Genomic DNA, 14,984 nt, shown 5'->3' with positions numbered 1-14,984 from the left:
ATGGTTCGGTAACGATTGTGACTATTTCCCCTTTTCCCTTCGGAGCTATTTTTTTCTTTCTACAATGTTTTCCCTTTTTGAAGGTTTTACATTTTTTGTTTGGTATGATGTGGTACATATGTAACTGAAACAAAGATAGAAAGTTGTTTTGTTAGACTACACCATGTATTTGAGAGTTCACATTCCTGTGTGCATGTGATACTCCCTATATGTTGAAATGCCCTACTTATCTCTTACTTTGTCTGTTTTATAAAAATGTTATAAATAAACAATGTAAAAAAAAAAAGTATTAGCTGGAGTTTGCCTTCAATATGTTAGATGCACTAGCAGATTTAAATACACTAACACACCCCCCACCCCAGACTGACAACGCTGCTGCCCAAAGGTGTGTTACTGGCCAAATCACACAGGAAAAAAAGACTAAAAAAAACAAATTTAATGCAGCCACCACATCTAAGAAACAATAAGCTGCAATATATTACCATTATTTGGGGTTTTGGGTTTAATACTGTGTATATGTGTATGTGTAAAATGGCATGTCAGGTTTGTAAGGCTGTACTGAGGAGAAGAATGGCTCAGTACAACCTATCACACCTGGCATGCAATGGCATACATGTTACAGGTGTTGCATTGATATAGGAGAGTTTAGTATCCATACACAAACACAAGGGGATTGTCAATATCATAAATCTCTTCTGTTTCTTAGGTGTTCCTTCAGCAATAATCCTGTGCTGTGTACCTGCTGGTCAGAGGTCCTAGACCGGTACCGTGATGTTAGAATGGTGCCAGAAGCCAAAGAGTTAATGATCAGATGCTGGGATCACAATGCAGAGAAAAGACCCGGCTTCCATGGTAAGTGTAATGACAACCTAATGTCTAGAAGTGCATGCAGTACATTAACCACTTGCCTAACGGGCACTTTCACCCCCTTCCTGCCCAGGACAATTTTCAGATTTTAGCGCTGTCACACTTTGAATGACAATTACTCAGTCATGCAATACTGTACATATATGACATTTTTATCCCTTTTTTCACACAAATAGAACTGTATTTTGGTGGTATTTAATCACCACTGGGTTTTTTATTATTCACACTATAAATAAAAAAAGATTGAAAATTTCATAAAAAAAAACATCTTTCTTAGTTTCTGTTATAAAATTTAGCAAATTAGTAATCTTTCTTCATACTGTAGCATTAGGCCCCATTCACACCTCCGCGACAAAACGCCCGACGCCGGACGCTCGTGCCGCTGGAGGGGAGAATTCCCATTGCTGTCTATGAGATGGTTCACATCTCATAGATGCCGTACGCCTGCCGCCTGAAAAAAAGTCCCGAACCCTTTTTTTCAGGCGGCATTGGCGTTCGGCCATACAAAGCAATGGGAAGACTTTGTTAAAAAAAAAAATTAAAAAAAAAGTTACACACTCACGGCAAAATACGCCGCGTACGCGGCGTATCTTGTCGCGGAGGTGTGAATGCAGCCTTACCCCCATTGGAGCTGCTGGATTTTTTGGGCAGCGTGTTACCTCTTGGCTCCTCCGAAATTCCTAGGGGTGAATAATGCGTATTGCAAATAGTAGAAGTAAAAGGAATGTCCAGACCAGTGGCGGCTGGTGCTCAACATTTTTGGGGGGGGGCGCAAACGAAAAAAAAAACAAAAAAACAATTGCAGCCTCACTGTACCTATCAATTGTCACCACTGTGCCATGCCATCAAATGCAGTCACTGTGCCATCAAAACGCAACCACTGTGCCATCAAAACGCAGCCACTGAGCCATGCCATTAAAACGCAGCCACTGTGCCATCAAAACGCAGCCACTGTGCCATGCCATCAAAACGCAGCCACCGTGCCATGCCATCAAAACACAGCCACTGTGCCATACCATCAAACGCAGCTACTGTGCCATCAATTGTCACCACTATGCCATCAAACACAGCCACTGTGCCCCCAATTGTTGCCACTGTGCCCCCAATTGTTGCCACTGTGCCCCCAATTGTTGCCACTGTGCCCCCAATTGTTGCCACTGTGCCCCCAATTGTTGCCACTGTGCCCCCAATTGTTGCCACTGTGCCCCCACTTGTAGCAACTATGCCCCCACTTGTAGCAACTATGCCCCCACTTGTAGCCACTGTGCCCCCACTTGTAGCCACCGTGCCCAGTACCCCCCCCGGCACTTACCTTTATGGCTTCTACGTCCCTCGATGTCCCTCGTCCCGCCCTCGATGATGCTTCAGCCAATCAGGTTACCTGATTGGCTGAGACGCCTGTCAGTCTTATCCTCGAACGTACGGCCGGTACGTCCCGAGGATGCGCTTCAGGAAGCCGACTACAGCCTCAGGGCTGTACTCGGACAGCCTATCAGGGCCGCTGGCCCTGATAGGCACTTCCACACAGCCAGTCAGCTGCCGCTATTCAGCTGACCGGCGCTCAACATCCGGCCAGCTGAATAGTGGGCGGCAGCGGCGAAAATATACAGATTCATACAGTGTATGAATCTGTATATTTTACTGGCTGTGAGCGAGCCAGAGGGGGCGGCGCTCCTGCGTCCCTATGGACGCACCGCCACTGGTCCAGACAGGTGCTCTTTGCTGTGCTCTTTATTACCCAGCCGGGTAAAAACAGTAAACTTGTGGTGAGGAAAGTAAAGCTGAATAAAATAGGAGAATAGCAGATTCAGGCGTAATGATAGGAAACAGTCCTGCTCCCAAACTTAACACTTCTTAGCACCACTCCCGCCGGAATAGGTTTAGTGTACCCGGACAGGCCTCTCTCACTGACCTGGCAGCCAGAGTATTACTCGTACAATTATAGGATAAAGTCTCTGCCACAGACACCCCTTGGTGAACTTGAACTTGGGAGAAAGTCTCTGCCACAGACCCCTCTCAATGAGCCTCAGAAGATACCTCTGCCACAGGTCCCCTCTGGGTTGAATTCTTGGAGATATGCCTCCTTAATTGAGTTACGTCTGGATCTCCTTCAACTTGTCGCCCAGGTACCGACCGACAGGTGATCAATCCCTCGGTGTCCGGCTACCTTGATCCCCTGTGGTTTATCCGACTCCCCACTGAACAGCAGTACAGCTTGGGATCTTCAAAATGGGAACCCAGTCACTCACTGGGTCCCCGCCGCTGTTCAGATGCTCTGGGCCAGCATGGTCCAGGAACACAGCGTGGCATGCACGCCCCTGCCAGGTAGGCCATAAAGCCGGGGCGCCGTGATGTGTCCACCCTAAAGGTGGGTGCCACACTGGACATAGAAGACCCAGAACCAAATACCCCTCTCCAGCATGCACAGCGAGGACAAACCCTTCGTGATTGGCTGCTGGGAAAGAGCACCCAAACCTTGACTCCACTGCTGCCACCTGTAGCACCGGGGCTGGAAAAACACCCCAGTACAGCAAAATGGGCTCACAGCACAGCCAAGCTGAGACAGAGACCGCATTTTGCTACTAACAATCTGGATCAGAGTTTAAGTACACTCTGATCTACCCTTAAATTTTACTATCACCAGTACTGTAAGGTACATAGGCGCTACAATACAATTTGGCCAAAAGTTATACTGCTACATTGCTTTGGTAAAAAATAACCCAAATCATTGTATATTATTTAAAAGAGGAAAAAAACCTGCGCCAACACTAATCAACTAGCACTCACGCTAGATAAATGGTAACATAAATAAACATATGAATCAATTATGTGCAAATTGTCCCAATATGTGATACATTTTGTTGGTGTCAACATCTGAGACGAACAGCACCACAGTGAACGTTATAACATCCGTGAGAACCGCCACCACATGGAAAGCCTCTTAACAGAGTGACAAGTATAGACAGCCTTAAAAAAGTATGGTCTCCATCCGTGGGTTAAAACACAGGATCCAGAAGCCCCAGGAATTAATCATCCAGACGTGGGATTACCACCTCCTTCACAAAAGTGGTCCGTGGATCATAGATAACAAAAAACGGACCATAGCATAATACCGTTTTTGAATGTTTATTTTTTAAAAGAAGAGTTGTACTTACAAACATAAATTCATAAAAAGCGTGTAAAAAAATGCCGGCCGGCACTATAGGAGCCCTTCCTCCTTCACATCGAACGTGGTGACGTCACTGTACGCATTTGGTCTTTGTGAAAGTTGTGTTCCTTTCACACATGCAGACGGTTCATTTCATCTGTTCAGTCACATCTTTTCAAAGAAAAAACAGATGACGTTTTTCATCAGATGCTCATCAGGTTTTCATCAGTTTATTTACATCCACTACCAATGCAAATACAGATGAAAAACGGACCGTTTGTCAGTTTACATCAGTTTTTCACCTGATGGAATAAATATAGAGCTTTGATCTTTTAAAAAAACGAATGTTGATGGATGCGGATGTAAATGGATGATCATTACATCCGTTTTTGCATAGAGATGCATTGATGTCCATTTTTCATCCATCAACAAATGGCTGAAAAATGAACCAACGGACCGCATATGTAAAAGGGGCCTTATAGAGACTACAAGCTATGGTGCCAATCATTAAAAATTGATCACACCTGATGTACTGATGGCCTATCTCATTTCTCGAGTCACCCGGTTGCAGTTTGCATATTCCAGGTGCATTTTGCGTTTTTCAATACATATTTTTGATCCATTGAAGTCTATGGAACCATAAACCAGAAAAATGTCCCTGACCCTTTCCATAAAATGCACAGATGTGAACATGATCCAAAGGAAATCATGTTAAATGGACTGTAGTATGTAGTATTTTTCTGAAAATATGATAACGCACTAAAAAATGCATAGGTGTGAACGAGGCCCAAAAAGCCTAAAAAGTCAGGAAAGTAATGAAATTACCCCTTTTTGAAAAGTAGACATTCCAAGGTATTGGAGGCATGGTGAGTTTTTTCATTTGTATTTTTTCCCAAATAATCTTTACAAAATGAAGATTTTATTTTTTTCACAAAATTGTCATATTTCTCTCACACGGCATATGCATATTTTCAACTACACCCCAAAACACTGCTACGAAATGCGCTACCACTTGTGTAAAGCCCTGTACATACGATCAGTCCATCCAATGAAAACGGTCCGAAGGCATTCTATGGACATAAATTATACATCTACCGTATATATACTCGAGTATAAGCCAACCCGAATATAAGCCGAGGCACCTAATTTTACCACAAAAAAATGGGAAAACGTATTGACTCGAGTATAATGCCGCGTACACACCATCACTTCATGTAATGAAAAAAAACAACGTTTTTAAAAACGTCACTTTAAATGACCGTGTGTGGGGGAAAACTTTGTTTTATGTCTTGTGAAAAACGACAAAAAAAAATTGAAGCATGCTTCAATTTTATGTGTCGTTTTTCAAAACGTTGTTTTTTACTTCACAGAAATTGACCGTGTGTAGCAAAAAACGACGTTTAAAACGACGTTTTTACACCCGCGCATGCCCAGAAGCTAGTTATGAAGCGAGCTTCAATGGAAAAACGTGGTGAACGTAACCTCGCTTTGCTAGAGCATTGTGAAAAAACGATGGTGTGTAGGCAACTTCGTCTTTGAAAATTGAAGTTTCAAAAACGTTGTTTTTTACTTTACAGAAAATTTCGTTTTTTTTCATCACATAAAGTGATGGTGTGTATGCGGCATTAGCCTAGGGTGTCCATCTGCATGCCTCACTGTGCCTCACTGTGTCCATGTGCATGACTCACTGTGTCCATGTGCATGCCTCACTGTGTCCAAGATTCACTGTGCCCATGATTGGCCTTTACGTTTAACATGGGAGTATATAGAAGGGGTGCCCGTTTTTGAAAAATCGGTGCTCCCCGGCCCTAGGTCCCCTAGACAGCAAACTTTGCACACTTATATAGGAGAACTAGGGATTCATGTGTGCCAAGTTTGGTGTCCAGGGGACCTACGGCCGGCCGGTACTGGGTCCCCAAAGTCCGGGAGATCAGGCGCAAAAAGGTGACTCGAGTACAAGCCGAGGGGGACATTTTCAGCACCAGAAAATGTGCTGAAAAACTTGGCTTATACTCGAGTATATATGGTAATTTCCTGACCACCTATCACGCTTATGAAAATGCCCTCAAAACCCCATTTTAGAAAGCAACCACCCAAATGTAGATTCTATGAGGCATAATGAGTCTTTTAAACAAGTCATTTTATGGAAAATGTGGAAAGAAAATGAAAACACATTTTTTTAAACACATAGGCCCGGATTCACATACATCGGCGCATATTTATGCCGCCGTAGCGTATCTAATATACGCTACGCCGAAGCAGCGCAGAGAGGCAAGCACAGAATTCACAAAGCACTTGCCTCCCAAACTGTGCTGGGTTTCCTCTGCGTAATCCGGCGTAGGTGGAAGTGGGCGTGAGCCATGCTAATGGGGCATGACCCCATGCAAATGATGTGCCGAGTGCCAGACAGATACGAATAATGAACGGCGCATGCGCCGTCCCGTGGACGCATCCCAGTGCGCATGCTCAGAATCACGTCGAAATAACTGCCTAAGATACGTCGAATCACTGCCTACGGCGTGAACGTAACCTACGCCCAGCCATATTCACGTACAACGTAAACGACGTAAAATACGACGGCTTGTGTTCCCTGGTCCATACCTTTGCATGGGTTGCACCTCATATATGGGGAATAACTTTACGCCGGATGTACTACTTACGCAAACCACGTATATTATGCGCCGGGCGCAGGTACGTTCGTGAATCGCCGTATTTGCCTCATTTGCATATTTGAATCGAAAATCAATGGGAGCGCCAGCGTAAATATGCACCCACGATACGCCGGCGTAGGCAAGTTACGTCGGTCAGATGGAGCCTATTTTTAGGCGTATCTCAGATTGTGGGCACGGCGCATAGATACGACGGCGCATAGTTACACTTACGCGGCGTATCTCGAGATACGTCGGCGTAAGTGCTTTGTGAATCCGGGCCATATTATTTTACAAATTTTTACGGCACTGATGGGCGCTGATGAGGATCCACTGATAGGGTGGAACTGATGAGCACTTACTGATGGGCACTGATGTGCCCTATTGGGCACCGGTGAGCACTAATAGGGCACTGATGAGCACTGTAGTGGCGCCGATGAGCACTGATAAGCACTCACTGATAGGCACTGATGAGCACGGTAATGGCACTGTAGGGTACTGACGGCACTGTAGTGGCACTGATGGGCACTGTAATAGAAACTGATGGTACTGTAGGTCACACCGAATCAAGCCCACTCACGCTGCTGCAAAGTGTCTCCCTCTCCTCACATGCTGTACCAGTGTGAGGAGAGAGCTTAACCAGTCATTGGACCGAGCGATCATGTGGTAAAGGGTCACTGTGATTGGCTCCAGGAGGTGTAGCAGAAGCGCGAACACGGGAGGCCGTCATACAACGGCCTCCTAGAACTAGCCGGCCACACTGTAGCCGCTATTCAGCTATAGTACGGTCAGCAAGTGGTTAAAGTGGAACTAAAGGTTCAACCACAGGAATATTATATACATATGCTCTAGTACGCTCTGTCAGCTCGATCGAGAGAATGGGCAATTAAACAGCTCTCTATAGAAGGGAGTCCATGTATGAAAGTTCAAATGCAGCACAAGGTGTTGTTACAGATAGGCTGACTGTGGATGGCTGCCTGCTCATAACAAGCTAGAAGGTGCTCTGTAGACGGTAAAGCACAAAAGAGAGCAGCGCCATCTAAGTGCAGCAATGTTAAAACATTTTTAATATAGGAAAGACAATTTGGAACTCACAAGATCATAGAGATCACAGCACATGTGGAAGGTATAAGACAAAGAAAAAAACTGTGCTAAACAATATATAAAATCAACATCAATAAAGATCAGAGGCAGCAAAAAATGTGATAAACACAAATAACTTAATACAAATAAAAATTGCGCCAATGAGAAGAACTAGCAACCCAGTGCCAGTACTAATACACAAAGAAAGTCTTTTATAACCCCTATAGTGATTGAATAATGGGGGTATAAAAAGCAAAGTCCAATGTGTAGGGTGGATCACATCAAAACCCACAAACAGGATATAACAGCACCACCGTGAATGAGACTTCTGTGAGAAAACCACCACCAAATGGAAAGCCGCTTACCGGAACAACCAGATTCATAAGCATATAGGTATACTCCATCCACGGACTGAGACATCAGATTAACAGGGAATCCAATGGGCAGATATCCAAAGGTAAGTTCACTTGCTCATAGAAAAAGGTCCTCGGTATAAGGGTATGGAAAAAAACGGACCATAGTGTGATACCGTAAAAAAATTATTAAAAGCAAAGAAGAAACGTACTTACAAACAAGTAGTGTTTTAAAGCGTATAAAACAAATGCCGGCCGGCACTAAAGGAGCCCTTCTCCTTCCGTTGATCGCGGTGATGTCAGTGTACGCCGTCCCAGACGTTTTTCGTCATCAATAGACGTTCTCAATGGGGATGGGCGATACACTGATTCACCGCAATATAACAGGACCTTGTTCTGACGTGCAAGGAAGTGGCTGGCTAAAAACGCCATGATGGTTTTGGGAAAAACAGCATGTCAGACTATGACAATGCCAGAACTGCTTGCCAACAGACGAATAGATCATAACCAATAGGACAAAATGGCCCTATTAGTTTATTACTGTAAAAATGACAATACTTAAATCCTCGAAAGGCATGTTTATCAACCCATACCTTAGAAGGAATGATACGACCAAAAATATTTATAAAAAATGATTTATTTTTTTAAATGTTTACCAGGTTATAGCGGGTCAGCCTAGGAGCTGAATACTAACCAACGACCCCTGCTGGGCACATGAATAGATTGCCTATATGGTAACTCATATCAACTAAGGTTAAAACTACACAGGCTAGCAAAGGCATCCTAAGTAGGGAGATGTTAAACTAGCAAACAGTCCTCCTACTGTTGTGTCAGTAATGAATACCTTTTAAATACCCTGAAAAATAAATATATACTAACTAAAATAATTTATTGATATATCCAAAAAAAGGCACCAATTGCCAATGTGAAATCAATCACAATGTGATTGAAGTGACAAAATACGTAGAATTTTTTTTTTTTGTGGAAATTTTTCCATTTAAATTGGTGAAAAAAAAAATTGTATTTAATTTTTTATACCCAGTAACCCAATAAGATAAAAAGGGACATACTAAAAGGTCCCTATTTCTATGTGCTAACATGTTCACAAGAATGTGAATAATTAGGGTGAAGATATATTGAACTATAAATCACGAAAATATGTGTAAATATATTGGATATGTAAAAGCTAAATTAAAATTAAGGCAATTAGTCTAAAAGTGCCTATAGGAAAGAATTATAATAAATATGGGAACAAATTATTTTAAAAAATTAAAATTTAAAAAATTAACCAAAATTAATTAGTACATTATTGTCAGGACCATTAAGGTAAGTACTCACCGAGGCCGAGATGCTGAGGGTGGCTCACCTTCGCGACCCTGTGCAGACCACTCCCTGGAGTTAGAACAGAGGAGGGACGGCACAAGGAGGCACCGGTGCCGGGAACTGGTAGGCAGACTTGGTGCAGCTGACGAAAACAGGGCAGGTGCAGAGGACTGGAGACAGTCGTTGATCAGGCAGGAACAGGCAGGTAAGTCCAGAAGGGACCAACAAGAAACAAGGCAAATCCGGGTCACAGGCCGTGGGTCAGGAGTTGGAGAGATCAGAGGAAGTCCGTGAGAGCAAGCCAAGGTCAAGGGGCAGGAGACAACAGCAAATCCGATAAGCAGGCAGGGGTCAAGTGTAGGAGACGGCAGAGAATAGTCAAGGTCCAATCCGGGTCAAACAGGTCAGAGTATTCAGGTTTCAAGGTTCTCTCACAGGGTAAAGCTGACAACGAACCAGCAATTAGCAAAGGGGAAGGGGCTGGCTTAAATAGGCCGCACTGGCCACTGATTGGTCCACAGAAGTACAGGTTCAGAACCAGGCTCCAACGGACAGCACACAGACTAGAACTGAGCAGTGGCTCAGAGACAAAGAGCCGGACCTGAAAATGGAGAGGTCCCAGGTTCGATTCTACCCAGAACCAACTGGGGAATGTGACCGTGAAAGGTCTGTGCCCTGACAATTATACAAAAAAGGAACTGGCCATGATGAAAAAAGCCCATCCTTGCATGACACAACAAGTACACAGAGAAAATAAACAAGAGGCATCAGGCATTGTTAATAAATGCATTTACATCAGTGTCAATGTTTAGGCCGTACGGAGTGTAGGTCTTAAGTCGGTGTATCCAAGCCATTTCAAGCTTGGATATATCCCTAACCAAAGAACTCCCCCTCCAATGAGGCCTAAACTTATCTATTCCAAGAAACAGAGTGTTAGACGGATCTCGGTTATGTACTGTGAGATAGTGCTTTGATACTGAGTGGTTTTTAAACCCTGTAATAATGTTTGTGATGTGCTCATTTAAACTAACCTGAAGTGCACGTTTAGTCCAGCCCACATACTGCAGGCCACAAAGGCACTGCAGCATGTAGACCACCCCCTCAGTAGCACAAGTAATAAAGGGTTTAATACTATGCTGTTTTTGGGTAGCCATAGATTTAAACACCGTAGTCCTTCTACCAGTGCAGGAATTGAGGGAACATACCTTACAACGTCTACACTGATAGTAACCAGTCAATTGGTCGAAAAAAACCCTAGTGGTCACCGGGGGGTTTAAAACATTAGGTGATATGCGGTCCCGTAGGGACGTTACCCCCTTAAAAATTACCCTCTGCTTTTCAGGTAGGATGTTTTTCAAAACAGTATCATTCATTGCAATATGCCAATGCTCACTGATCAACTGTTTGATACCCTTATGTTGAACAGAGTAGGACGTTTATCACGTAAAGGGTAAACATAAGGGTATCAAACAGTTGTTCAATAAGCATTGGCATATTGCAATGACTGATACTGTTTTGAAAAACGTCCTACCTGAAAAGCCGAGGGTCATTTTTAGGGGGGTAACGTCCCTACGGGACCGCATATCACCTAATGTTTTGAACCCCCCCGGTGACCACTAGGGTTTTTTTCGACCAATTGACTGGTTACTATCAGTGTAGATGTTGTAGAGTATGTTCCCTCAATTCCTGCACTGGTAGGAGGACTGCAGTGTTTAAATCAACGGCTACCCAAAAACAGCATAGTATTAAACCCTTTATTACTTGTGCTACTGAGGGGGTGGTCTACATGCTGCAGTGCCCTTGTGGCCTGCAGTATGTGGGCCGGACTAAACGTCCACTTCAGGTTCGTTTAAATGAGCACATCACAAACATTATTACAGGGTTTAAAAACCACTCAGTATCAAAGCACTATCTCACAGTACATAACCGAGATCCGTCTAACACTCTGTTTCTTGGAATAGATACATTTAGGCCTCATTGGAGGGGGAGTTCTTTGGTTAGGAAGATATCCAAGCTTGAAATGGCTTGGATACACCGACTTAAGACCTACACTTCGTACGGCCTAAACATTGACACTGATGTAAATGCATTTATTAACAATGCCTGATGCCTCTTGTTTATTTTCTCTGTGTACTTGTTTTGTCATGCAAGGATGGGCTTTTTTCATCATGGCCAGTTCCTTTTTTGTATAATGTACTAAATAATTTTGGTTAATTTTTTAAATTTACATTTTTTAAAATATTTTTTTCCCCATAATTATTATAATTCTTTCCTATAGGCACTTTTAGACTAATTGCCTTCATTTTAATTTAGCTTTTACATATCCAATATATTTACACATATTTTCGTGATTTATAGTTCAATATATATTCACCCTTATTATTCACATTCTTGTGAACATGTTAGCACATAGAAATAGGGACCTTTTATTATGTCCCTTTTTATGTTACTGGGTTACTGGGTATAGTAATTTAAAAAAAAAATTTCACTAATTTAAATAGAAAAAATAAATTTTTACAAAAAAAAATAAAAAATCGACGTATTTTGTCACTTCAATCACATTGTGATTGATTTCACATTGGCAATTGGTGCCTTTTTTTGGATATATCAATAAATTATTTTAGTTAGTATATATTATTTATTTTTCAGGGTATTTAAAAGGTATTCATTACTGACACAACAGTAGGACTGTTTGCTAGTTTAACATCTCCCTACTTAGGCGGGCCTTTGCTAGCCTGTGTAGTTTTAACCTTAGTTGATATGAGTTACCATATAGGCAATCTATTCATGTGCCCAGCAGGGGTCGTTGGTTAGTATTCAGCTCCTAGGCTGACCCGCTATAACCTGGTAAACATTAAAAAAAAAAAAAATGTATTAATATTTTTGGTCGTATCATTCCTTCTAAGGTATGGGTTGATAAACATGCCTTTCGAGGATTTAAGTATTGTCATTTTTACAGTAATAAACTAATGGGGCCATTTTGTCCTATTGGTTATGATCTATTCGTCTGTTGGCAAGCAGTTCTGGCATTGTCATAGTCTGACATGCTGTTTTTCCCAAAACCATCATGGTGTTTTCAGACAGCCACTTCCTTGCACGTCAGAACGAGTTCCTGTTATATTGCGGTGAATCAGTGTATTGCCCATCCCCATTGAGAACGTCTATTGATGATGAAACGCGTCTGGGATGGCGTACACTGATGTCACCGCACTCAACGGAAGGAGAAGGGCTCCTTTAGTGCCCACCAACATTTGTTTTATACGCTTTAAAACACTACTTGTTTGTAAGTACGTTTCTTCTTTGCTTTTGATAACATTTTTACGGTATCACACTATGGTCCGTTTTTTTCCATACCTTTATACCGAGGACCTTTTTCTATGAGCAAGTGAACTTACCTTTGGATATCTGCCCATTGGATTCCCTGTTAATCCGGTGTCCCAGTCCGTGGATGGAGTATACCTATATGCTTATGAATCTGATTGTTCCGGTAAGCGGCTTTCCATTTGGTGGTGGTTTCCTTACAGAAGTCTCATTCACGGTGGTGCTGTTTTATCCTGTGTGACGGTAGTAGAAAACATCCCCGTCAAGCATTCCCTTCTTCCCATAAAAGACCATACATGAGCCAAAGCTTAATGCTGGAACAAGACTGACTTTTAATGGTACAACACCTAGCTTATATGTGGTTACAAACTGTTAGGAACAATGACGATCTCTGCCCCCCCTCACACAGTGGGGGGGCTTCAATACAGATACTTTGAAATAATGATATCTCCTTGAACTAATCAGTCTCTAGCCGGTTCGGCTCTGCGCTATGTTTAACATGACCTGATCAGACACATTCCTTTATCAATAGAATTCAATTAACATTTAGAACAATACACACTCACAGACCATCCCATCAGCATACACCTGACAGGCGCCTGCTAACTTGAACAATACACAAAAGAGAGTCAATTAACTAAGAAGGGACATTAGAATTTAGCAGTTAAAGAGTCATTCTACAATTAACCCTTTGTATGCCTCACTGTAGGATTATCATGGATGTTCAAGCAGAATACAAAAAGTCACCTTTTACACATAACACATTAAAATAGCAGGGAGAGAATTAAACTGAAGCATATAGGCAATTGCATAAAAGTCCTTCACATCCTGTTTGTGGGTTTTGATGTGATCCACTCTACACATTGGACTTTGCTTTTTATACCCCCATTATTCAATCACTATAGGGGTTATAAAAGACTTTCTTTGTGTATTAGTACTGGCACTGGGTTGCTAGTTCTTCTCATTGGCGCAATTTTTATTTGTATTAGGAAGGTATATAAGGTTCATCCACTTCTGAGGGGAAGGCAGTAGGCTCGCAGGTGAAGAGACAGCTGTTCCCGGCTGCGCTGGTGGCTTCCAACGCTTCCTGGTTCTCAGAATCGACTCAGGGGCGGCTGGACACATCACTTATAGATGGAGAGGGAGTGGGGGGAGCGTGCGTTCGGAGCATGTGTGCTCTTTCATCAGGCATCAGCGCAGCCGGGAAAATCAGCTGTCTCTTCACCTGCAAGGCTACTGCCTTCCCCCAGGAGTGGATGAACCTCTTATACCTTCCTATATGTGCTGTGATCTCTACAATCTTGTGAGATCCAAATTGTCTCTCCTATATTAAAAATGTTTTAACATTGCTGCACTTAAATGGCGCTGCTCTCTTTTGTGTTTTAAAGTGAAACTAAACCCTCCTATCATTTTCAGCCAAGGAATCTGCAATCTTGGCCTCTGTTTATTCTTCACCTGCCATGATTCTGCACATGTGATTAGTTATGACACCAGCCATTAGATGGTTTGACAGTTTGGTTGAGAGCACAACCAAATGTGACAGTTACATTCCCGTAACTGTTTTTTTTTAAACTGTTAAATTGATGAGTTTAATTCCACTTTAATGTCAGACATAAATGTCAGTTATAACATGCTTATCATGTAATTTTATTGTATCTTGTGGTTTTATCTGACAATGTAAGGGGCCTAGAGCAACCCCCCCCCTTATTTATATATATATATTTTATTTCTTTTTTTGTAAGGGGCCCAGAGGTCTCCAGGGAAACCCCCCCCCCTTTTTTTTTGTTCGTCAGCACCTCAATTCGCGGCGGCACCCCCCCGCTTCTCAATTTTCAGCGGCAGGCCCCCCTGCTTCTCAATTTGAGGTGGCAGCACCCCCCCTCCCAGTTCTCTGCTCCAGGGGCCCATGCCTGAAGCTGTGTAAGGGGTCCCATAATTCCTGATGGCGGCCCTGAAGGTGGGAGAGAGGCACCATGGGTTGCAGGAAAGACGATCCCTTGATTTCCCCCAAGAACACAGTCAGTGTTGATGGAGGAATCCTTCCTACTGAGCTATGATTGTGTTCCCTGGCGGAGGGTACGGCGAGCATTCCCTGTGAAGAGAAAACAGTGATTTCATAATCATGGTCAGCAACGGCATCCCCTTTATTTCTATTAATACCGTTCTTTTTAAAAAAAAAGATGAATATATACATGACACAGAAGTCTTACCTTCAGGTCATCCTGAAGGTAAGACTTCTGT

General features: G+C 42.8%; 1 protein-coding gene across 1 annotated transcript in view; it reads left to right on the top strand.

Annotated features, from left to right (window-relative positions):
• The window catches only part of LOC120920072 (receptor-interacting serine/threonine-protein kinase 3-like), a 103,888-nt gene continuing 88,904 nt past the window's right edge, over positions 1-14,984 (top strand). Inside the window, exons 1-2 of the mRNA XM_040331986.1 lie at positions 1-8; positions 707-852. Of these exons, the coding sequence (XP_040187920.1) occupies positions 1-8; positions 707-852 (154 nt within the window). The remainder of the gene's footprint in view (positions 9-706; positions 853-14,984) is intronic.

The sequence above is a fragment of the Rana temporaria genome, chromosome 13, assembly GCF_905171775.1.
Source record: "Rana temporaria chromosome 13, aRanTem1.1, whole genome shotgun sequence".
Taxonomy (NCBI): domain Eukaryota; kingdom Metazoa; phylum Chordata; class Amphibia; order Anura; family Ranidae; genus Rana; species Rana temporaria.
This window is presented reverse-complemented; position numbering and strand designations above follow the sequence as displayed.